Here is a 23,550-nt window from a genome sequence, read left to right as displayed (position 1 = left end):
TTACCACAACACAAAAAATGTTTGGAAACTGTTGAAATTACTGAATGTAATCCAAGTGCTGTTGGGACATTGTAGTCCACCTTTGTCAGACATAGCACCTTAGAACAGATTCCACAAAGACCCTCTGTGCTTTGATATGGATCCAAGCGATGAAGGCTTCACTGAAGTTTACTTTCAGCCATCGAACGAGTGGTCCCTACATCATACAAGTACAGTTCAGGTTACAAACAAAATAAAAGATATTTCTTATTGAACATAATTGAATATGGAAGATATGTGCTCAACTTCTTCTTTTCCTTTCGGCTTGTCCCGTTAGGGGTTGCCACAGCGTGTCATCTATTTCCATCTAAGCCTATCGCGTGCATCTTCCTCTCTAAGACCCACTGCCCTCATGTCTTTCTCACAACATCCATCAACCTTTTCTTTGGTCTTCCTCTCGCTCTTTTACCTGGCAGCTCCATCCTCAGCACCCTTCTACCAATATACTCACTTTCTCGCTTCTGGATATGTCCAAAGATATGTGGTAAACACCACAGGTAATACTTTGTCCCACCTACAAATTGCTTCTTTTTATCTGTAGATAGTCACGTCATCTCCTCTTCATTGTACTGAAAGTCTCTCACTGAGAACGTAAAAACAGCATGTTAAGGTTGATTAAATATCCTGTATTAAAATTTGTAATGAAAAGAGTGAATTCAAGCTACTCCAAGTGCTTTCTAAAATAAAAAAAATAATAATTCAATCATTCACAGACAGGTTTCAATTACTTTCTTCTCCACCTAAACAAAGTATGACAGGTTATTGTCCTAGTCATCTCAACACAGTTGAAGACCTTACTTGTTCTCTCTGGCTCTGTGTTTGAAGTCATCGATAGCTTTCCGAAACAGAGTCACGCTGAACAATCCACTGTCAGTGTCCTCAAATAAAAGACTGGTAGATTATATAAATGTTATTATGCTATAAAGACAATAACCCAAGTACATGTATATCTAAAAAATGTGAAATCATACACTAAAACTCAAAAACACACAGAATTTAAATAATTTAGACAGCAAGATGTTATACATAACATATATAGGTATTATAGTGGTACCTCTACTTACGAAATTAATTAGTTCCAGAAGTAGTTTCCTAACGTGATTTTTTTTTTTTTTGTAAGTAGAAGCGCTTTTTATATGTAAATCGCGTAATCCATTCCTATCCCCCCACCAAAAGTAAACATTCAAAGTACATAATGTAAATAATAATAAAAATGTTCTTTTACCTTTGGGCAACTATGCAAAGAGAAGGGTGACTGAGAAGCAAAACACATCGTGGGTGACGGATGAGGTAAATGTTTGAAAGCTGAGAGGAAACACGTACGAATGTACACAAGCACACAACTTAATTCAACTAAAGGTTCATGGGGCCAATGGTGACTAAAGATGAAAAAACTTGCAAAATCACAAACGAAAAACTCACTTAAAAGTTGTACTTTACCAATGTGTGCAAGCATGTGACAGTGTGTGGAAAGCGTTAGTTTGATTTGGTGACAGTCGAGTGTCCAAGGGAAATGAAATGCATCATGGGTAAAAATTGAGGTCCCTCTTCGCCAATGGGATACCAGGAAGATGCGAGGGCAATAGTCAATGGGAGAACAGCTCTATCGCGCCACACAAACTAAGATACAGGATGTTTAAGTTCAGTGGAATTTGGGGGGTGCGAATCCCACGCCTATTTATTTCCTTTTGTATCCTCAAATTTCCTTCATAACTAGAGACAATGTTTTACCGAGGAGGCGTTTCGCAACCTGAATTTTTCGTTACTAGAGATATGAGTAAGTAGTAGTACCACTGTACTTACTTTGAGGATCGGGGCTCCACCATCTCAGCAGGTGTTTCATATGTTTTCTGCCAGTCAGCATAAAATGTTCTGAAAGTGTGACAGAAAGCCCATTTTTAGCCATACTTTACAAGTCCCGTGCCTTAATGAAGATGATTATGGTACTCACTTTGGAACAACAGTCACTAAGGTGATAAGGTACTCAGAGTCAAGAACAAAGTCTTCCTTCTTGACAATGTCAGCGAGGCTCCTCGTGAGAAGGCTCCCTCTAACGGCAGAAAGCGGTATAATAAAAACCTGTGCGTGAGGTCGGTGTTGACAAAGCATTGCAAAGCTGTGGTGACCTTTATCAAAGTGACAAAGTCACAGTCATTATGAGTGATTCTTGAAGCTTGACCGATGAATAAGATAAGATCATGACAAAATTACACAACAAGGATGAGTCCTTTCCAGTGTTGAGGCCAGGCATGGCCCAATTTTACATGGCTCAAGTTCACCTAAGACTTGCCTTGGCCCTCCCTATGAATTTGTCCTCAAAATAATTTGAAAAGAAAAAAAACAATTTTGGGTTGCTTTTTTAATTTTGCATGGTGATATGGTGGGTTCTTTGGCATTGACAGAAAAAGTCAACCTTGTAAAAACCTATAACTACATTTTAAAGTCCATGTATTACCTTTGTAGGGAACATCAACTTTCTCTTAATGGCTTCCACATAAGTGGATGTGTGAGCCAAGCTTTCACAGTGTGCTGGTGTATAGTCTTCATATTAAATGGTATGAACCACAAGACATTTCCAGTTGTATCGCTCATGACCAGGTAATGCTTGTTTTACGTGGACAACCCTGATACCAGCTATGACGTGAGAAGTAGATTTGACCGACTTTTACAAGACCTTGGCCAAGAATACTAATCCCCCACTGCCACTGAAAGGTATGTAATTAAATCATACAAGATTGGGACCCCAAACATTAATAGTTGATTAAGGAGCTGTCAAGGATGTGCAATGTTTTTGCGGTGAAAATAACACCAAAGTACTCTGTGTTACCAATGAAAAGAACACTAAAGTACTCTGTGTTACCAATGACACAGTATTGATAGCTCTCAAAAAAATCCTGGAAATCACTAATCACCATCCAACTGTGAAATCTCATTAAACACACTGGGGCCCTGGCTGCCCCAATCAGATAGATCTTTTGCAGCTTTTAATATGGTAGATCAAATTATTTTCCTGAACAGATTGGAAATGTGGAAAATCATGCAGCCATATGTGGGAACAATCCAGTGCAATCTATAGGCCGGTCCCAAATCCAGATCAACGCGGAGGGTTGCGTCAGGAAGGGTATCCGGCTAAAAACTTTGCCAAACAAATATGAGCGTTCATCTAAAGCGGGGATTGGCAACCTGCGGCTCTGGAGCTGCATGCGGCTCTTTCATCGTTATCTTGCAGCTTTCGTGACTTGAGAAAATAAATTACAAGTCTCCAATTGAACTATATGTTATTTGTCTCAAAAAGGTGTATCATGTCTTCTTATGAAGTCAAAGTTTTTAACTTCTTCCCTCAAACCTTATGCACATTCAGTGATCACCATTCACCTCTTCAGAATGTTTAACACCACTTGACGTGACAGCAGGAAGATATGACAGCCGGCATATGCAGGAAGCCCAGCAGTCACACCAAAGCAGCACAATATCTGAACAAAGATCTTATCTTTGTTCGTTTGTTTAGTTGTAGTTGTAAATGAATGTAAATGAACATGAATATATATATTTCCCTCCTCAAGCAGTCACCTTATTGTGGTGGAGGGGTTTGTGCGTCCCGATGATCCTAGGAGCTAAGTTGTCGAGGGCTTCATGCCCCTGGTAGGGGTCAACCATGTCAAACAGGTCCTAGGTGAGGGACCAGACAAAGTACAACTCCAAAACCTTGTATGACGAGTACAAAAATTGGATCTTGGTTTACCTTGCGCGGACACGGGTCACCTGGGCCTCCCTCTGGAGCCAAGCCTGGAGGTGGGGCTCGAAGGCGAGCGCCTGGTGGCCAGGCCTGCACCCATGGGGCTCGGCTGCGACGTGAGGTGGTCGGTGACTAAAGCCCAGAAGCTTGGCGATCCAAACCCCGAAACTAGCTCTAGGGACATGGAATATCACCTCTTTGGCAGGGAAGGAGCCTGAGTTGTTGCATGAGGTCGAGAAGTTCTGACTAGATATCAGACTCGCCTCTACGCACCACTCGGACTCTGGTACCAGTCCTCTTGAGGGGGGTTGGACTGTGTTCCAATTTGGAGTTACGGTGAGAGACGCCAAGTAGGTGTGGGTATACTTATTGCCTCCAAGCTCGGCGCCTGCACGTTGGAGTTTACCCTGCTGGATGAGAGTGTAGCCTCCCTCTGCCTTCAGGTAGGGAGGCAGGTCCTGACTGTTGTTTGTGCTTATGCTGCAAACAGCAGTTCAGAGTACCCACGCTTTTTGGAGTCCTTAGAGGGAGTGCTGGAGAGCCCCCCCTCTGGAGACTCCATCATTCTGGTGAGAGACTTCAATGCCCACATGGGCAACAACAGTGAGACCTGGAAGGGCGTGATTGGATTGAAGAACCCCCTCCTGAGAATCACATGGTGGAAGATGAGTAAGGAAGAGTGTTTTGCAGCCTTTCGGAAAGAGGTGAGACAGGCTCTAGGTGGACAGGAGGAGCTAGGAGGACTAGACTATTACAGCCAAAATGATCAGAAAGATACGGATGAGAGTACTTGGGCGTGCCTTCTGGTAGGAAAGGTGAGAAGAAGACTTAGTGGTGGAACCTCAAAGCACAGGAAGTCCGACAAAGAAATCGCTACACAGAACTGTGGAGAGGGGGAAAAGGAATACATTGAGCTGCAACGTTGGGCAAAGGTAGAGGTGCCGAAGACTAAACAAGAGGTATATGATGACAAAGAGACCAGGATGGACATTAAAGAAAGGGGAAAGGATTTTTACAGAGACAGGGGTATAGAGATGGGAAGGATGAGCAGTAGGTTCGGGTGACGTCAGATAGATATGGAAATGTGTTGACTGGTGCCAGTCGTATGCTAAATAGATGGAAAGAATACTTTGAGAAGTTGCTGAATGAATAAAATGAGAGAGAAGGATGAGTCTGTTGCACCAGGAAGTGGCAATAATTAGTAAGGGAAATTTTAGAAAGGCACTACAAAGGATGAAAAATGGAAAGGCAGTTGGTCCTGATGAGATACTTATGATGGTATGGAAGCAATTTGGAGAGGTGGCTGTGGAGTTTTGACCAACTTCTTAAATAGAAAACTAGTGGGTAAGAAGATGCCTGAAGAATGGAGGAAAAGTCTGCTCTTTCCCATTTTTAAGAACAAAGACGATGTTCAGAGCTGTGGGAAGTATAGAGGAATAAACTTGATGAGTCAAACAATGACGTTATGGGAAAGAGTACTGGAGGCAGGCTTCAGGACAGATGTATTTGCGAGCAACAATATGGTTTCATGGCGAGAAAAAGTAACAAAGGGCTTCTTTGCCTTGATGATGGTCATGGAAAAGTACAAAGAAAGTCAGAAGCGGCTAGATTGTGTCTTTTTGGATCAAGTTTGGCTTCATGCCAGAAAGAGTACCACAGATGCATTATTTGCCTTAAGGATGCTCGTGGAAAAGTAAAAAGAAGGTCAGAAGGAACTCCATTGCGTCTTTGTAGACCTAGAGAAAGCCTACGACAGAGTTCCAAGAGAGGAACTGTGGTACTGCATGCATAAGTCTGGTGTGACAGAGAAGTAAGTTACAATTGAACAAGACGTGTATGAGGGCAGCAGTACAGTGGTGAGGTGTGCTATAGGTGTGACAGAAGAATTTAAAGTGGAGGTGGGACGATCAGGGATCAGCTCTGACCCCCTTCATGTTTGCAGTGGTAATGGATAGGCTGACAGATGAGGTTGGATTGGAATCCCCTTGGATCATGATGTCCACAAATGACATTGCGATCTGCAGTGAAAGCAGGGAGGATATGGAGGAACAATTAGAAAGGTGGAGGCATGCACTGGAAAGGAGAGGAATGAAGATTGTCCAAAGTAAGGCAAATTATATGTGCATGACAAAGAGGTGGCGGGGGAACTGTGAGGCTACAGGAAGAAGAGATTGCGAGTGTGAACTACTTCAAATACTTGGGGTCAACAATCCAGGGGAATGGTGGTTGTGGTAAGGAAGTGAAGAAACTGGTCCATGTAGGTTGAAGCAGTTGGCAGAAGGTGTCAAGATGTGTTATGTGACAGAAGAGTCTGTGCTAAGATGAAGGGCAAAGTTTATAAAACAGTGGTGAGGCCAGCCATGGTCTGAAACCGTGGCCCTGAAGAGACAACAGGAAGCAGAGCTGGAGGTGATAGAAATTAAGATGTTGAGCTTCTCTCTAGGAGTAAGCAGGTTGGATAGGATTAGATATAAAATCATCAGAGAGATAGGCAAAGTTGGATCTTTTGGCAATAAAGAGAAAGCAGATTTAAGTGGTTTGGACATGTTGAGAGAAGAGAGAGTGAGTATATTGGTAGAAGGGTGATGGAGCTGCCAGGCAAAAGACCAAGAAGAAAACCAAAGACAAAGTTGATTGATGTTGGAAGGGAAGACATGAATGCTGTTGGTGTTACAGAGAAAGATGCTGGAGATAGGCTTGCATGGAAAAGGATGAGGGGGTGTGGCAACCCCTAACGGGACAAGCTGAAAGAAAATGAAGGTTGGAAACGTGGGCAGGGCTAAAAAGTCCTTAAAGGGCTACCGTCATGAAATGGATGATTTTTCGTATGTTATTAATGAAAAAACGGCAGGCAATATGGGCTCATGCGTTTTTCACCACAAAATGTGATTTTGACATATACAGCTTTTTGTAACTCCCAACATGAAAATCCTCTCGAGGTATTTGTTTTCGAGAAGAAGCAGGAAGTGACGTGAAGGACAGCGGCGCCTCCAAGTGGACTCATTTGTTTCCATTAGTTTTAGCTTTGGGAAGTTAGCTCGTTCTTTCTTCGTGTTAGCCAAAATGCCGGCTCATTGCATTGCTGGACATTGCTTGAACACTCAGGAGAATGGATTTACCCTTCATAAGTTTGCAAGAGACCCGGTTCGTTGTAAAAACAGGATTGCACGGGTGCAGAGGACGAGAGCTCCGTGGGTTCCAAATAACAGGTAGGTGTGTAAAAAAAATAATAGTTTGGGGCGGACCACGTAATCAGTCTCTCATAACGTAACAAAAGATCCGCGTACGAGATATGTCGATGTGCGCGTCGGACGGCGTCGGGCTGCTGCGCGGACAGCGGTGAATATTAAGAACCCAGCAAAGAATGCCTCACTCAGCCGTGAGCTCGACGGTGTTCATCGCGTACTGCGGCGGCTATGAACAACCCCCTAAAAGCACTACGGCTCAGCTCCATTATATGCCACCATGACGCCGAAAATCAGCCACACCGGCTGAGGCGCCGCGTTCGGCGGTCACAGCTTCTGCGAAGGGTGCGCGTTGGGCTCTGAAGAACCCAGCCGAGAATGCGGCACTCAGCCGCGTGTGCGCAGTAAAGCGCCCCAGCTCGACTGTGTTGTTCATAGCGTACTGCGGTGTCTATGAACAACCCCCTAAAGCAGCACCGCTCGGCTCCGTCATAAGCCACACCGGCCGGCTGCGATGAACAGCGATGGGTCATCCCCGCCGCAGAAGTGGATCGGACAGGGATGCGGTTTGGCAGTGATCGGATATCATTTAAATATGGCTCGAAACATTGGTGTAATACTGGCCTGAGGGCTCGAAACAACAGTGTAATATTGCCCCGGTAACTTCACTTGGTTGTGTGGTTTTCTCCTTTTCGAAAAGAGCTTCCTTGTCAGAAGGGGCGTGTTCGTCTCCCATAGTTAAGGTGCACCGCATTTTTTCATTGGCGAATGTCCGGGTGACGTCACGGACGGAGGATGCAGCTAATATGGCGACCACTTGGGTATCGTAGAATGACACTTCTGCAACTTTGCGCATGGATGACGTGCTCTCCGCTCACATTTATTTTTTCGTATCGACATTGAAGTGAATAATGTTATATGTATTTTTCATTACAATATCTATCTATATTTTAATGCAGCCCTATGGGGGCACAAACCAGTGCAATCTGTAGGCCGGTCCCAAGCCCGGATAAATGCAGAGGGTTGTGTCAGGAAGGGCATCCGGCGTAAAAACTGTGCCAAACAAATATGAGCGTTCATCTAAAGAATCCCATACCGGATCGGTCGTGGCCTGGGTTAACAACGCCCGCCCCCGGCACTGCTAACCTGCAGGGCGTCGGTGGAAATTCAGCTACTGTGGGTCGAAGACAAAGAAGAGGAGGAAACCGGATCCAGCGTCAGAAGAAAAAGAGGAATGCACAGAGCCTACAACTGAGTGTAGGGACTTTGAATGTTGGGACTATGACAGGAAAAGCACAGGAGTTGGTTGACATGATGATTAGGAGAAAGGTTGATATTCTGTGCATCCAAGAGAGCAGGTGGAAAGGTAGTAAGGCTAGAAGTTTGGGAGCAGGGTTTAAATTATTCTACCACAGAGTAGATGGAAGAGAAATGGAGTAGGGGTTATTTTAAAAGGAAGAGCTGGCTAAGAATGTCTTGGAGGTGAAAAGAGTATCAGATCGAGTGATGAGACTAAAATTTGAAATTGAGGGTGTTATGTATAATGTGGTTAGCGGCTATGCACCACAGGTAGGATGTGACCTAGAGTTGAAAGAGAAATTCTGGAAGGAACTAGATGAAGTAGTTCTGAGCATCCCAGACAGCGAGAGAGTTGTGATTGGTGCAGATTGTAATGGACATATTGGTAAAGGAAACAGGGGCGATGAAGAAGTGATGGGTAAGTACGGCATCCAGGAAAGGAACTTTGAAGGGCAGATGGTGGTGGACTTTGCAAAAAGGATGGAGATGGCTGTAGTGAACACTTATTTCCAGAAGAGGGAGGAACATATAGTGACCTACAAGAGCGGAGGTAGAAGCACGGAGGTGGATTATATTTTGTGCAGACGATGTAATCTGAAGGAGGTTACTGACTGTAAAGTAGTGGTAGGGGAGAGTGTAGCTCGACAGCATAGGATGGTAGTATGTAGGATGATTCTGGTGGTGGGTTGGAAGATTAAGAAGACAAAGGTAGAGCAGAGAACCATGTGGTGGAAGCTGAGAAAGGAAGAATGTTGTGCGGCCTTCCGGAAAGAGGTGAGACAGGCTCTCGATGGACAACCGAAGCTCCCGGAAGACTGGACGACGACAGCCAAGGTGATCAGAGAGACAGGCAGGAGAGTACTTGGTGTGTCATCTGGTAGGAAAGGGGAGAAGGAGACTTGGTGGTGGAACCCCAAAATACAGGGAATCATACAAGGAAAGAGATTAGCGAAGAAGAAGTGGGATACTGAGAGGACTGAGGAGAGGCGAAAGGAGTACATCGAGATGCGACGTAGGGCAAAGGTAGAGGTGGCAAAGGCTAAACAAGAGGCATATGAAGACATGTACACCAGGTTGGACACGAAAGAAGGAGAAAAGGATCTCTACAGGTTGGCCAGACAGAGGGATAGAGATGGGAAGGATGTGCAGAAGGTTAGGGTGATTAAGGATAGAGATGGAAATGTGTTGACTGGTGCCGGTAGTGTGCTAAATAGATGGAAAGAATACTTTGAGAAGTTGATGAATGAAGAAAATGAGAGAGAAGGAAGAGTTGAAGAGGCAAGAGTGAAGGACCAGGAAGTGGAAATGATTACTAAGGGGGAAGTCAGAAAGGCACTACAAAGGATGAAAAATGGAAAGGCAGTTGGTCCTGATGACATACCGGTAGAGGTATGGAAGCAATTTGGAGAGATGGCTGTGGAGTTTTTGACCAACTTATTCAACAGAATACTAGCGGGCGAAAAGATGCCTGAAGAATGGAGGAAAAGTGTTCTAGTTCCCATTTTTAAGAACAAAGGGGATGTTCAGAGCTGTGGGAACTATAGAGGAATAAAGTTGATGAGCCACACAATGAAGTTATGGGAAAGAGTAGTGGAGGCTAGACTCAGGACAGAAGTAAGTATCTGCGAGCAACAGTATAGTTTCATGCCTAGAAAGAGTACCACAGATGCATTATTTGCCTTGAGGATGCTCGTGGAAAAGTACAGAGAAGGTCAGAAGGAGCTACATTGTGTCTTTGTGGATCAAGAGAAAGCCTATGACAGAGTACCAAGAGAGGAACTGTGGTACTGCATGCGTAACTCTGGTGTGGCAGAGAAGTATGTTAAAATAGTACAGGACATGTATGATGGCAGCAGAACAATGGTGAGGTGTGCCTTAGGTGTGACAGAGGAATTTAAGGTGGAGGTGGGACTGCATCAGGGATCAGCTCTGAGCCCCTTCCTGTTTGCAGTGGTAATGGATAGGCTGACAGATGAGGTTAGACTGGAATCCCCTTGGACCATGATGTTCGCAGATGATATTGTCATATGCAGTGAAAGCAGGGAGCATGCAGAGGAACAATTGGAAAGATGGAGACATGCACTGGAAAGGAGAGGAATGAAGATTAGCTGAAGTAAAACAGAATATATGTGCGTGAATGAGAAAAGTAGAGGGGGAAGAGTGAGGCTACAGGGAAAAGAGATAGCGAGGGTGGACGACTTCAAATACTTGGGGTCAACAATACAGAGCAATGGAGAGTGTGGCCAGGAAGTGAAGAAACGGCTCCAAGCAGGTTGGAACAGCTGGCGAAAGGTGTCTGGTGTGTTATGTGACAGAAGAGTGTCTGCTAGGATGAAGGGCAAAGTTTACAAAACAGTGGTGAGGCCGGCCATGATGTACGGATTAGAGACGGTGGCACTGAAGAAACAACAGGAAGCTGAACTGGAGGTGGCAGAAATGAAGATGTTGAGGTTCTCGCTCGGAGTGACCAGGTTGGATAGGATTAGAAATGAGCTCATTAGAGGGACAGCCAAAGCTGGATGTTTTGGAGACAAGATTCGAGAGAGCAGACTTCGATGGCTTGGACATGTTGAGAGGCGAGAGAGTGAGTATATTGGTAGAAGGATGCTGAGGATGGAGCTCCCAGGCAAAAGCGAGAGGAAGACCAAAGAGAAGGTTTGTGGATGTGGTGAGGGAAGACATGAGGGCAGTTGGGGTTAGAGAGGAAGATGCAGGAGATAGGCTAAGATGGCAAAAGATGACACGCTGTGGCGACCCCTAACGGGACAAGCCGAAAGGAAAAGAAGAAGAATTACAATATCTATTTTAGAATGTTTATAGGGATGACACTTGACCATTAAATACATCATCAAATTACAGTCCCAATGCTAAACAGCTGAGAGCGGTGACAGGTGTCACTAACCATGGCTCATGACGACACCATTAAATAATAGGGTACTAAGGGTAATAAGGTACAGTACATATGACATGACCTATCGGATACATTGTTAATCCAAACGACCAGACTTCTCCTTTAATTTCTTAATGAATGCTGTCGATTGTATTCATTCATGTGATTCCAGTCAGCGTTGTGTTAAATTATGTTGATTACACCAACGAAAAGTGTAGATTATTATTTTCGTTTCGTTTTTGCAAACAAGTGCACATAACGATCACTTTCGAGGGGATGACAAAAGCAAGTGCAAACCGAATATGTGAAACAATGAAATAAAGATTAAGACGGATTCATTATAGAGTACTGAGGGGGCGGGATTCAGTTCAGTTTTAGTTGCTTTCGTGGGCTGAAAGAAAATACAGATTTTGAGAAACATGCATTGCATTCACACACGAGTAATATGTAGGCCCTTGGCCCTCAAGAATACTTCTCCTTCACAGAACTTAGTTATTGCTAAGTAGGTGTGAAATTCAATATCTACCAAGAACAAAATGCAAAGTGAATAATGTTATTTGTATTTTTCATTCAAAAATCTATTTTAGAATGTTTATAGGAATGACACTTGGGCTTTATGTGGTTCAGGTCCAACCTGGAGGAAAACAGTTATTTAGTAAACACTTGAAGTGCTCAAGCTCAACAAATGGCAATGAGTTATGGGGTCCCCCAAGGGTCAGTTTTTGGACCCCTCTTTTTCACCCTGTACAATATATGCTACACTTGGGTCAAATTCATCAGAACTTTAATTTTGACAATCATAGCTATGCAGATGACACACAGTTTCCAGCGGTACCTCTACTTATGAAATTAATCCGTTGCGGAAGTCGTTTCGTAAAATGAATTTTTTGTAAGTAGAAGCGCATTTTACATTTAAATACAGTAATCCGGCGGCACAGTGGCTCAGCTGGTAAAGCGTCGGCCTCACAGTTCTGAGGACCCAGGTTCGATCCCAGACGCTAAGGTTTCTTGGGGCCCATGGTGAAGAAAGATGAATGAACTTGCAAAAAACACAAACTAAAAAGTTAGCTTGTGACAGCGTGTGACAGCCGAGTGTCCAAGGTAATCAAAAAGCCTGGGTAATGGGATGCCAGGAAGATGCCACAGCAATAGCCAATGGGAGAGCAGCTCGATCGTGCCACACAAACCAAGAAACAGGAAGTGCATCAAGGATATAGATTGACGTCCATCCTGGCCAATGGGATGCCAGTAAGATGCGACAGCACCACACAAACCAAATTATAGAATGTTTCCATTCAGTGGAATTTGGGGAATACAGCGCCTATTTTTTCCTTTCGAATCCTGAATTTCCTTCTTAATAAAGACAATATTTTTCCAATGAAGCCTTTCAAAAGTAGAATTTTTTGTTACGACAGACATTCGTAAGCAGAGGTACCATTGTAATTAACAGTGTCACTGGATGACTACACTTCAACTGAGGTGTTCTGTCTAAAGCAGATAAGTGAATGAAACAATTTTCTTCAAATAAATCAATTGTTTTTGTGAATAAAGAAAAGAAGATTGCTGTTTGTAAATATCTGGACTGATTATCTTTAAAAAGCAATAACCAAGTCTGAAACCTTGGTGTTCAGATAGATTTTGACTTGACTTTTAATAGTCATATCAAATCATTTACTAAAACTGCCTTTTATCATCTGGGACCTGTTGTGCTGTTGGTTGTTACAAGAGACGAGACAGATATTCAAAGAGATCATTCTATGGAATACCAGCTGAAAAGACCAGAAAATATCGATGGATTTCGGCAATTAAACAAGATGGATGGTGGCCAACCAAAATACACACAATCACTTCATTTCAGGTAGGAATTAATTCTTCTTAATCTCAAATTACCAAGAAGTATTTAGAATGCCAAATTAAAAAAATAAATAAAGTCTTTCGCAGCAGAGAGCTTAACGTGTGGCCGCAATCGCTTCCGTGTACGTTCCGTGGAGACGACTCCGTCATTTTTTTTTCCAATCATAGTTAATGAATGACAGTTATGTAATTTATTTAAATATTGGCATTTGTATTGAATACCACCTGAAAAGATCGATGGATTTCGGCAAAGGGTCACGTGTTTTTTCTGTGTAAATCTCGACAACTGACTCACCAGATCCATGGGTATATCCAGTTGTCCAAGACAAGCGGAAGCGAATTAACAGTCTAATTTCTTATCGGCGAAAACATCGATTTCGGTATTAAATATGGGTCCTCTATGCCAAGTGTCTCCCATTTTTCCACGTACCTTTGTTTATTATCGCTTTCTAAAAGTTTAATGGTATCGGACAAAACTCTGGGCGTCATGGTATGAGACATTTTCGTTTTGTCTCAACAGACTTAGCGTTGAACAATGCTTTGTTTGACCAGGAATATGGCAAGTCACGTAATTTTATGACGTAGGTGCACGAGCTCTATAGAGTATTGTAATGTATTGCATAATTTTTCATCTAGTATTGCCATCTTCGCTAACAATTGTGGGTACTGCTGCTACGAGGAGAATATACTTCATCTCCATAGTAAGTTTATTTACCCCGTTTCTTTAATGTTATCCAAGATAGTTCTCAAATTTCCAATTACATTGTAAAAAAGTAATACTTATTGATTTATTTCATTTATTTATTAGAAAATTCACCTACGCATTTTTCCTTTCAAGGTTCTGTAGGTTTCCTTTCAGGTTGTTATAAGACGATGCTCGGTTCTTCAAGTCGTTGTCAATCTGCATGATTTGCTGTAAAAGAAGAATTTAAAAAAAAACATCCTAATTTAGAACACTTAATGTCAAAGCAGCACACTGTTGGAGGTCGTCCCACCATTAACCTACTAAGGTAAATTCTACAAAAATAAGGCTCTGAAATTCAAGATTTTTTACATCATACAGTATTAAACTAAAGACTTCTCCTACCTTTGAGATTATTTCAGAGATGTTTTTAAGTGATTGCTTGATAACGTACTTGGCCATGTCCCATTGAAACCGTGTAATATAGGTGACAAGGTCAACTGTTAAAAAAAAATTCAAAGTAAGAAAAACACTTGTCAGATATAAATTATAATAAATCAAGGTGCAATGTACAGTCTTGAAAGATGTCTTTCCTCTTTGATATTGCTTAGTCACAGTATTATGTAAAATATATTATGCAGAAAAAACAGGCAAGTGACAATCACATTTATTTTTTGTACTAAAAGTAGTTTATAACAATTCCTATACCTCCATTGGCCAATAAATTCTCCTGCACTTTGTCTCGACTGTCTTCCAACACATCAACCATGTATTGGGCAACCTTCTTCACTACACTGTGAACAGTTAAGAGCCATCAAAACATGTTGGGCCAGCACAAACTGCATGAAGATAGAACATATCCAGTGTAAATACATCCATATTGCACACCGCTTATTCTCACTAGGGGTGCGAGTGTGCTGCCGCCTCTCTCAGCTTACTATAGGTGAGAGGCGGGGTAGACCCTGTACTGGCCATCAGTCTATAACAGGACACATATAGACAAAATCATTCAGTATGACATTCACACATATGGCCAATTTCGAGTTTCCAATTAACTTACCATCCATGTATTTGGGATGTGGGAGGTACCTGGAGGACCATGAGAACATTCACGCAGGCATGAGGGGAACATGAGAACTCCACACAGACAAAGATGAGATTTGAACCCCGGTCCTCATAACTGTGAGGAAGATGTGCTGCCCTCCAGCGTAAATATCCATCCATTCTCAACACCACTTATCCTGGTTAGGGTCGCAGGGCACTGGAGATCATTCCATCTGACCTGGAGTGAATGGTGTAGTACAGCCTGAACTGGTTTGCCAGTCAGTCGCAAGGGACATACAAAGTGGCATGAAAAAGTATTTGGTCCCCTCCTGATTTGTGTTTCTTTTTTCCATAACTATCAAATACAAATGTTTCCATCAAACCAATTTTAATATTACTCAGACAACCAAAGGCAATACAAAATGCAGTTTTCAAATGACAGTTCAATTCACTAAGGCATTAAAAAATCCAAACTTTTCAGACCCTCTGAAAAAAAAGTCATTAGTCACTAACAAGCCACTGTGACTAAACACAAATTTGGGAAAGGTTACTTCAACTTCACAAGTCACACCCAAACTTAATTACCACCATACTTGTTTTATCAAGAAATCTTTAATCTGTCAGAGAACATGAATTTCAAGAACCAGTGCATCATACGAGTATCCAAAGAAATTAAAGAACAAATGTGAAAAAAGTGTTTGAAATCCATCAGTCTGGAAAAGGTTGCAGAGCCATTTCCAAGGGTGTGAGCCTCCAGCAAACCACTGTCGCAGTCATTATCCACCAGTGGTGAAAAATGGGAATGGTGGCAAACCTTCCCAGGAGTGGACAACCAACTAAAATTACTCCAAGAGTGCGAGAACTCATCAACATCATGAAAAAACCTCGAAAAACAAAGACCTGCAGGCCTCAGTTAAAGTCAGTGTTCATGACTCTACCATAAAAAAAAGACGTTGGCCAACCCTGGGAGAGTTGCCAGGCAAAAACCCCTGATGTCAGCAAATACAAAGGTTAATCTGACATTTTCCAAAAAACACGTTGATGATCCTCAAGACTTTTGGACAAACATTCTGTGTACTGATGAGTCAAAAATTGAACTTTTTGGAAGGTGTGCAGCCCATTATATCGAGCATAAAACATGGCACAGCATTTGATAAAAAGAACATGCCAACAGTGATGCACTGTGGTGGCAGTGTGACAGCTGCTTTTCTACCTCAGAACTAGGACAACTTTCTGTGACTGATGGAAGAATGAATGCTCTTGTGTACCAGAAAAATCTGAAGCAGAATGTCTGGCCATCAGTTTGTGCCCCCAAACTCAAGCACTGTTGGCTCATGCAGCAAGACAACGAGCCAAAATACACAAGTAAATCCGACTCTGAATGGCTCAAGAAAAAAGAAAATTAAGGTTTATTTAAGATTTAATTCAATCCAATTAAGATGCTGTGGTGTGACCTTAAACCTCAGTTTATTCTAGACAACCCTCTAATATGGATGAGTTGAAACAATTCTGCAAAGAAGAGTGGGACAAAATTCCTCCAGAGTGATGTGAAAGACTCGTCACCAATTATCACAAGGAGACAATTACTCTTTCACATCGGGTCAAAAAGGTTTGGGATTTTGTTGTGCCTTATTAAATTGAATTGTCACTTGAAAACTGAATTTTGTATTTCCTTGGTTTGTCTGAGTGAGATTAAAATTGGTTTGACGATTTGAAACCTTTGTGTGTGATTGATATGGGGGAAAAAAACAGAAACCAGGAAGAGGGAGAATACTTTGCAGTGTACAAACAGATAACCATTTGTAGAGTCGCTGAGTGGGAACTGTACCCATGCTGCTCACACCAAAGTCAGCCGAGTGTACCACTACGCCATCAGTAACCCCAGTGTAAATTTCACCCTTAATTCATTCTGCAAACAAGACCATTCCAACATTTAAAAAATTTACACACACATACAGTACATTTGAACATAAAAAGATTTTACAGAACCCTACAGCCACACACAGTTTGAGATTTTTCACCACACAGTTCAGGGAAGTCATGACATCAATAGCCACTTTTAGGTTTGATTTTCAATTTTGTTCTTCTCGTTGTGGCAATGATAAAAGCAGTGAAGTATTCATTTTCCACAAATCAATGGGGAACTTCAATGAGGAACAGAATTAAACACAGTCTAACATCAAACTGGGATGTTAGGTTGGTCTTACATATTCTTGACAATAACCACAGAGGAAACAGACAATAAACGCTGTGGGCGACATTTTGATGTCAAAATTTCTGAAGGACTTGAACTGACGTTCAAACATACATGCAGAACATGGGTCACTGGCTATAAATATTACTCACGAAAAGACCTTCTTGTGTGCCACTACAGTGCAAATTGCCAGGTTTAGGCAGCAGATCTTGCTAGCATCAGCACCATGCAAAATTCCTCATTGTTACAACAGAAGAGAAGGGATTAAACCAGTACTATCAGAGAGTTGGGAATGTTTGCATATAATAAGAGTTTTTCTCTGGACTGTTTTGTAACATTAATAACACATATTGATATGCATACAGACAGACAGATAGACAATTTAAATCACAACTGCCCATATAACTTACCTTTCAACAAAGGAATCTAATTTGGCTAATTCGTCAGAGAGCCCAACTAAGACGTCTAGCGTCCCCACCTATTTACGGACACACATGCAAAGAAAAAAACATTTATCAAAAATTGAAATTACATATGCTCTATTTTGCGGTGAAGGTTAGGCAGGCTGTGTTTAAACACCAGCTTAAACAGCAGCTTCTAGGATCCAGTCTGCCTACAGGGACTATCCTGTGTACTTAGGATGGCGCCTCGTTGTCCTGGGCCACTCACGCATTACTAAAAGTTCCAGGAGCACACTCCACCACAGTGTAGCACCAAGGTCAATGGGGTTACTTCACCTTAAGCACAGACATGGACCAAACCAGATGAGCTGAGGCTCCGGATGAAAACTTCGCCAAATCACCAGTTCAACATGCACACAAAAGATCTACTTAAAGACTGCTTCCCTGACACAGAGCTGGCCTACTCTTGACAGTGGTTGTTAGGTGAGTGGATATATATTGTTTTTTAAATTATTATTACATGAAAAAACGTTTTTTTAAGTGTTGTAAAGTTAACGTTGAGGAATAGTGATCTTATCCCACCAAAAATAACAGTACGGTACATTCACTGACAGCAAATTTAGTATTACAGGACTCAAATCCATTACAAGCGCGGTATTAAGAATTCTGCAGATGCCAATGCTCAGTTTAAATTAGTCTGTGAGAGTTTCATCAATAATTCAGTTTTTCTGTATTGCAGAATAACTGACAACTTGTCGATTAGAGTATGTACCTAATGTTGTGGCAGGTTAGTGCTGCTTTAGTCCAAGCATCTTATCATTGTAAATTAATTAATGATTGAAAAGATGTCAAGGAATACTTTTTTTTTTTTTTTTTTTTTTAAAAGGAGGTTGAGCAGTGAAGTCGATAAACCCACACAAACCTTCAGGTCGGGGATGCTGAACTTGTGGTTGCTCGAAAGGTTGTTTTTGCATGTGGTGGCTGTCATCATTTTTTCCCATGTTTGCTGGCAAGTCTTTTCTCCCGGAGCAGAGATCAACCAAAACTCTGTCATAATCAATGCTACCACCTACAAAAATGAGAGAAAAACTGTATTTAGACTTAAGTGCGGTATAATATTTGCAAAAAAAAAAAAAAATAAATCAATATTTTTCGTTTATCTCAAGCAACTCTCTACAACAATATTTAATTTATACATTTGAATAGTTGCCTAAAAACCCAAATGACAAATACATGACGGTTAAGGTAAACCAAATTCAGTAGATTAGCCACTGTTTGTACACCTATTGGTTAATATAAATTTCCAGTAGTATTTTCAATTCTTTACTCACCTGAATAGTTAAACGTGAACGTTACGTGACGAGTACGATCTTTTGTGTCGAATTATAGAATCTTAATCGTCATTGTAGGTTGCCATCGGGAGGTTTCTTGATAGTGACATCAAAGTCAGCTGACCAGCCAAAGGAAGCGGAAATGCCCGCCAACACTCAAAGACGAAACTCAGTAGCGAAACCTGCCGGTTAGCTGCGTTAATGCAAAAGTCGGAATCCAAAATGGGAACAACATTAATCATAGGGGTGGTATTCTTTGTGCACTAAGTGTTAAGCGCAGTAACATATAAATAATGTAAATTAATTCTCATATTATAGTAACAAATACCCAGAAAAAATACCGTATTTACAGGTGAGATTCCAAATATGCAACGTTTGCATTCACATTTACACAACCTTTTTAGCCTTAATTTTTCTGACTTTGATGTCATCGTTATAAAGTCATGAATTAAAAAGATGGGGTGGGAACTTGGGCCAAAATTTGTAGGTTTTGTTTTTTTTTTTTTTGGGGGGGGGGGTGGTAAGCAATATAAATTCCATGTATTTACAAGAAACAATGAGCCCTCCACCCCAGACCTCAGGCCCAGTCAACATTCCAAGTGCATTATTAATGCATCAGAAAAGTGAACAAATGCTCTTGGGTGCCAAGTCAGCAACATTTGAGTTTTTAAAGATACTAAATTTAGAAAAGTCGCCTCAGGTTTCCTGACTTTGGGTGTCTCCAGTACAGATTCCAAGGAAAACACCCCCAAAGGGACATGTTTATAGTTCAGTGGGTCTGGGGTTCATTGTTTGGGACACAATGCTTGGTCTGCCTGGAGCCAACCCTCAACATCAAACAGCAGGGTGAGTTTGCCCATGGCTAGCTTAGTTCCAGTCTGCTGGGATGTTATCAGGACTCACACAATCTCAAAAGCTACAATCCAGGGTACTGCTGAGACCATTGTCTGAATCTTCTCAGTCAAAAACCGATAACACTTCTGTTTAGGCAATACATAACAATGGAAGAATAAGTGACTGCAAGTGTTTGTGCATGGACCTCTTCTGTACATTGAGTCACAATCATTATCAACCATTACCCACTCCTTATCAATTCACAGGCAAGGATTTTCTTAAGAACTTTTCTCATGCTGTGTTATTTACTTTTGAGTAGGAGTACTATTATATTCATGAGTGATGACGATGACTTAAGTGGCATGCTTACTCGTCCCTCTTTTTTTGTTGTGAAACTCCCATATGGCCCTTTTTTGTTTACACTTCAATTGAGAACAATTAGTAGTTTGTAGAAATTACAAGACAGGAGATTCCTCAATTGTGTAGATTCACATAAAATCTATTGATAAAAGCACCTCAGGAACTACATGTATCTGTAAAACTATAGTATATACACTCTATACATGTCCATGCACTGCATGTTCCCAAAAAGCACAATTTTCTATCCTATTATATATATACTATACTACTGTTCCTGACAGTCAAGTACCATTTTCTTTTAAACAATATAGAGATATAACATTTGCCTGTAAATAAAAATCTAATGCTGTAAGATGTGAAGAGAGTACAGCTGTACCGGAGACACTACAAATGATCATGTCATTATCTTGACAATGGGGGAAAAAAAGGGTGAACCATTCTTTGTTATTAGTGTTATTGTTAAGCCATAAATCTCTCTCTTTCTCTCCACCAGTTTGATACAATTGTTAAAAAATGTCATGTGCAGGAACAGCCCACAGATAAAGCTAGTACTTTTAGATGACATGAAGTTGAACCCCCCCCCCAAAAAAAAAACAAACGAAAAAAAATTATTTATATATATTGGGCAATTATCCATCAATTTTTCTGAGCCACTTATCCTCACAAGGGCCTATCCCAGCTATCATTGAGGAGGAGGCAGGGTAACCCTGAACTGGTTGCCAGCCAATCACAGGGGGCATGTAAATTTGAACCCCAGTCTTCAGAACTGTGAGGCAGACACTCAAATCAGTTGCTCAACCATGGCAATTTGGGCAAGTATACTATTAAAAAAATATTATTTTAGGCAGCGCAGTGAAGAAGTGGTTAGCATGCTTCCCTTGTATTTCAGAGATTGTGTACTTTACATGTTCTCCCCGTGCTTGCATGGGTTTTACCCAGGTACTTTGGGTTCCTCCAAGGCCCTGTAGCTCAGTGGTTAGAGCACTGGTTTGATAAACCAGGGGTTGTGGGTTCGTATCCCACTGGGGCCTCCACTCCCTGAGAAGGGTTGCGTCAGGAAGGGCATCCGGCGTAAAAATTGTGCCAAACATATGTGCGTTCATCTGAGATGACACGCTGTGGCGACCCCGAAAGGGACAAGCCGAAAGAAACTTACTTACTTACTTTGGGTTCCTCCAACATTCCAAAAACATGCATGGAATTGAAGACTCTAAATTGCCCATAGGTGTCATGTCAATGTGCACTGCAATTGACAGACGGCCCGTCCCATGTGTCCAATGCCTCTCGTCACCCGGGATAGACGCTCGCACTTATGGTGACAAAAAGTTCAGAAAATGGATGAAGAATTGCTACAATTTGAAGTTATTGCAACTTAAACACCAAAGGTGGTAAACCTTGACCAAATAAACAACACTTGAACTTTGATTGTATTAAATGTGTAATGTATTTTACAATTGTAAAATTGTTAAGGGAAATATGAGATCGAAACCAAAATCAACTACAGTAGGCTAATTTGACTTACAGTACAGTACATTTCATCTTTTCAATCAGATATTAGAATCTGTGGGTTGGGGAGATCAATAATCTCTGAAAGTGTAATGATTAGTTGAAAATGAATGTAGAAAAAATTAACTCAAAATCTCAGGTTTCTCTGCAAAATATGATTCCATACAAAAGCTGTTTTGTATGCTTATTCTAGCTGCCCAATTAATTTGTACTCACACAATTTAAAAAAAGAAAAGAAATCCACCAGCATTCATAGCAAAAAATTCACAACCATGAAGCAAAGCCCTCGGATAGATATTCCTGTGTAATATTTGTCACGCACATGTAGCTAGCGTCTTTACACAGTCCTGTTTAATATTCAGAAGAGTCAGAGGAAATGTTTGTTTAGCTTCCTTTTACTCAGCAACACCTCTGCTGAGTGACTTAAGGACACTAAATTCAGTTATGTAAGACCACAAAATATAATAGTGTTAACTTGTTAGTCACGTCCACACTATGAATGAGTTACATTGATGTCACACAAACCGGAATGTTCGAGTAACTGATCTTAGACGTTTATTTATTTATTTATTTATTTATTTATTTATTTATTTATTTATTTATTTTTAAAGTGAATTGTTAATTTCCAATTACCTTCTGATCATCACAGCCAGTGTTTTCACGGCTGAGGTAATCTAATTGGAATCCAGTGTCAACAAATACATTTCTGCTGCACAATGCAAGCCTCTAAAGTGGGTGGTATACATGGGCTGCATGCCTAGTGGGTAGGATGATTATTATGACACAAACAATGGAAATTAAACATTTGCATTATTGGAAACAGCTTTGGAGGCTTTGTGTGATTGGAAATAGGTACATACAGTAGAGAGTTGTATTTATTTTCTGAGAAAAACAAAACATGGAACACCTTTTGTATTGCAGCCCAAGAAAACTTTGTTACCCCTTCAACTTTTATAAGGCATCATGGGGGAAAAAAAACACATCACCCATGTGACAAAAGCTTGCATTGTTTTGTTCACATCCATTCTAAGAGGCAATTTATATCAGAGAGAATGTCTAGTTTTCCATTGATGTACATCTTTTATTATTATTATTATTATTGTTGAACAGGCTGTGCTATTTTCCTCCAACAGGGCAACTATTCCATAATCTATTCCATAATCTCCCCAATCTGAAACTGAGAGACCCCAATGAAATGTTAAGGAATAGAATTGGAAAACAACCCCCATCACAATAACGCATGTGTGACAATGTTACATACCACAATAGCCTGTGAAGATAATGTATTTGATTGATTGATGTGTAAAAGGTAAACTCCTAAAGTGTTTAACACAGATTATGTATATATAATGTGTGTGTGTGTATCAGAATGAGTCCGAAAAGCTCCAGAACACACTTCTGCCATGTTCAACAAGCAGTTAAGATTTCCTTGGTGTGCTCCTCTTGAGGAGGGACATATGCAAATATAAAAAATGTTGCCCCCTGAAAAAAACACACTGCCTCAGAGCTTTGCATGTTCAGAGATCAGGAACTCAACTGAGATTACAACTAAGTAAATCGATTAGGAATTTGATCCAAAAAATTTATAAAAATTACATGTGCTTCTGCTCAGCATTTGGTGGATTACTTCTCTAAAACGCTTCATTTTGATTCCTGGAGGGGAAAAAGTTTACATCTACAAGCGCCTTGCTTTTTATCTTCATCATATCTTCATCAATAAGGCATGGGAAATACAATGAAGACATAACTCAGGTAATCAGCAAAGTTCACGTCTGAATTTTCACTATACAAGGTGTTAATTACTGTATTTTCATTAACCTTGAATTGGTTTGATAATTATGGAAGTGTACATTATTCAAAAGAGTTACAATTACATGGAAAACATTCACAAATAGTATTGACAATGGATGGATGGATGGATGGATGGATGGATGGATGGATGGATGGATGGATGGATGGATGGATGGATGGATGGATTATCCTCCTTGGGGTTAACTCTGTTCTTGCGTCGCAACTCCGAAGCGCAATGGCAGAAATTACACAGACCATCAACTCGCTGTTATAATAGCTTTATTGGCTATAAGCACACAACGCTTCCCTGGTCACCATGAATCAAACTCTCAAACAATCAAATTATTTTTTTCCTCTGACACTTGCCTCTGTCACGAACCAACGGTGCACCGGCGGACCCAAAT

At 41.2% G+C, this 23,550-nt stretch overlaps 2 protein-coding genes across 14 annotated transcripts in view; both read right to left on the bottom strand.

The window, feature by feature from the left end:
* spire1b (spire-type actin nucleation factor 1b) overlaps positions 1-239 on the bottom strand; it is a 58,487-nt gene extending 58,248 nt beyond the window's left edge. Inside the window, exon 1 of one of the 2 annotated variants that reach the window (XM_061818720.1) lies at positions 99-239. The gene's annotated coding sequence lies outside the window, so the exon portion shown is untranslated. The remainder of the gene's footprint in view (positions 1-98) is intronic. The other variant, XM_061818721.1, reaches the window with a different exon arrangement.
* LOC133500264 (V-type proton ATPase subunit C 1-A-like) lies at positions 153-18,789 on the bottom strand. 12 transcript variants are annotated; one of them, XM_061818733.1, is made up of 12 exons: positions 18,247-18,385; positions 17,503-17,660; positions 16,558-17,401; positions 14,746-14,967; positions 14,587-14,664; positions 14,394-14,479; positions 14,091-14,185; positions 13,825-13,916; positions 1,991-2,089; positions 1,843-1,911; positions 838-930; positions 153-630 (listed from the first exon to the last, which is right to left on the bottom strand). In XM_061818733.1, the coding sequence occupies exons 5-12, from the start codon at positions 14,658-14,660 to the stop codon at positions 585-587; spliced, it is 654 nt and encodes a 217-aa protein (XP_061674717.1). In that variant the 5' UTR covers positions 14,661-14,664; positions 14,746-14,967; positions 16,558-17,401; positions 17,503-17,660; positions 18,247-18,385; the 3' UTR covers positions 153-584. The 12 variants fall into 12 exon arrangements, 11 of the variants coding, with proteins under 11 accessions (XP_061674717.1, XP_061674716.1, XP_061674720.1 ...); XM_061818732.1 differs by having other exon boundaries at positions 14,746-16,638; positions 17,076-17,401; XM_061818736.1 differs by having other exon boundaries at positions 14,746-16,638; positions 17,334-17,401.
* Between the last annotated feature and the right edge of the window lie 4,761 nt (positions 18,790-23,550).

This window comes from Syngnathoides biaculeatus, chromosome 5 (genome assembly GCF_019802595.1).
Source record: "Syngnathoides biaculeatus isolate LvHL_M chromosome 5, ASM1980259v1, whole genome shotgun sequence".
In the NCBI taxonomy this organism is placed as follows: Eukaryota; Metazoa; Chordata; class Actinopteri; order Syngnathiformes; family Syngnathidae; genus Syngnathoides; species Syngnathoides biaculeatus.
This window is presented reverse-complemented; position numbering and strand designations above follow the sequence as displayed.

Excerpts from the sequence above, each read along its gene's own strand:
- LOC133500264 (XM_061818728.1), bottom strand. The coding sequence starts at position 18,378 with ATGACAGAGTTTTGGTTGATCTCTGCTCCGGGAGAAAAGACTTGCCAG. Across the intron at positions 13,917-14,090 it reads TCTCTGAAATAATCTCAAAG|CAAATCATGCAGATTGACAA; the intron begins GTAGGAGAAGTC and ends CTTCTTTTACAG. Across the intron at positions 931-1,842 it reads GTGGAGCCCCGATCCTCAAA|TCTTTTATTTGAGGACACTG; the intron begins GTAAGTACAGTG and ends ATAATCTACCAG.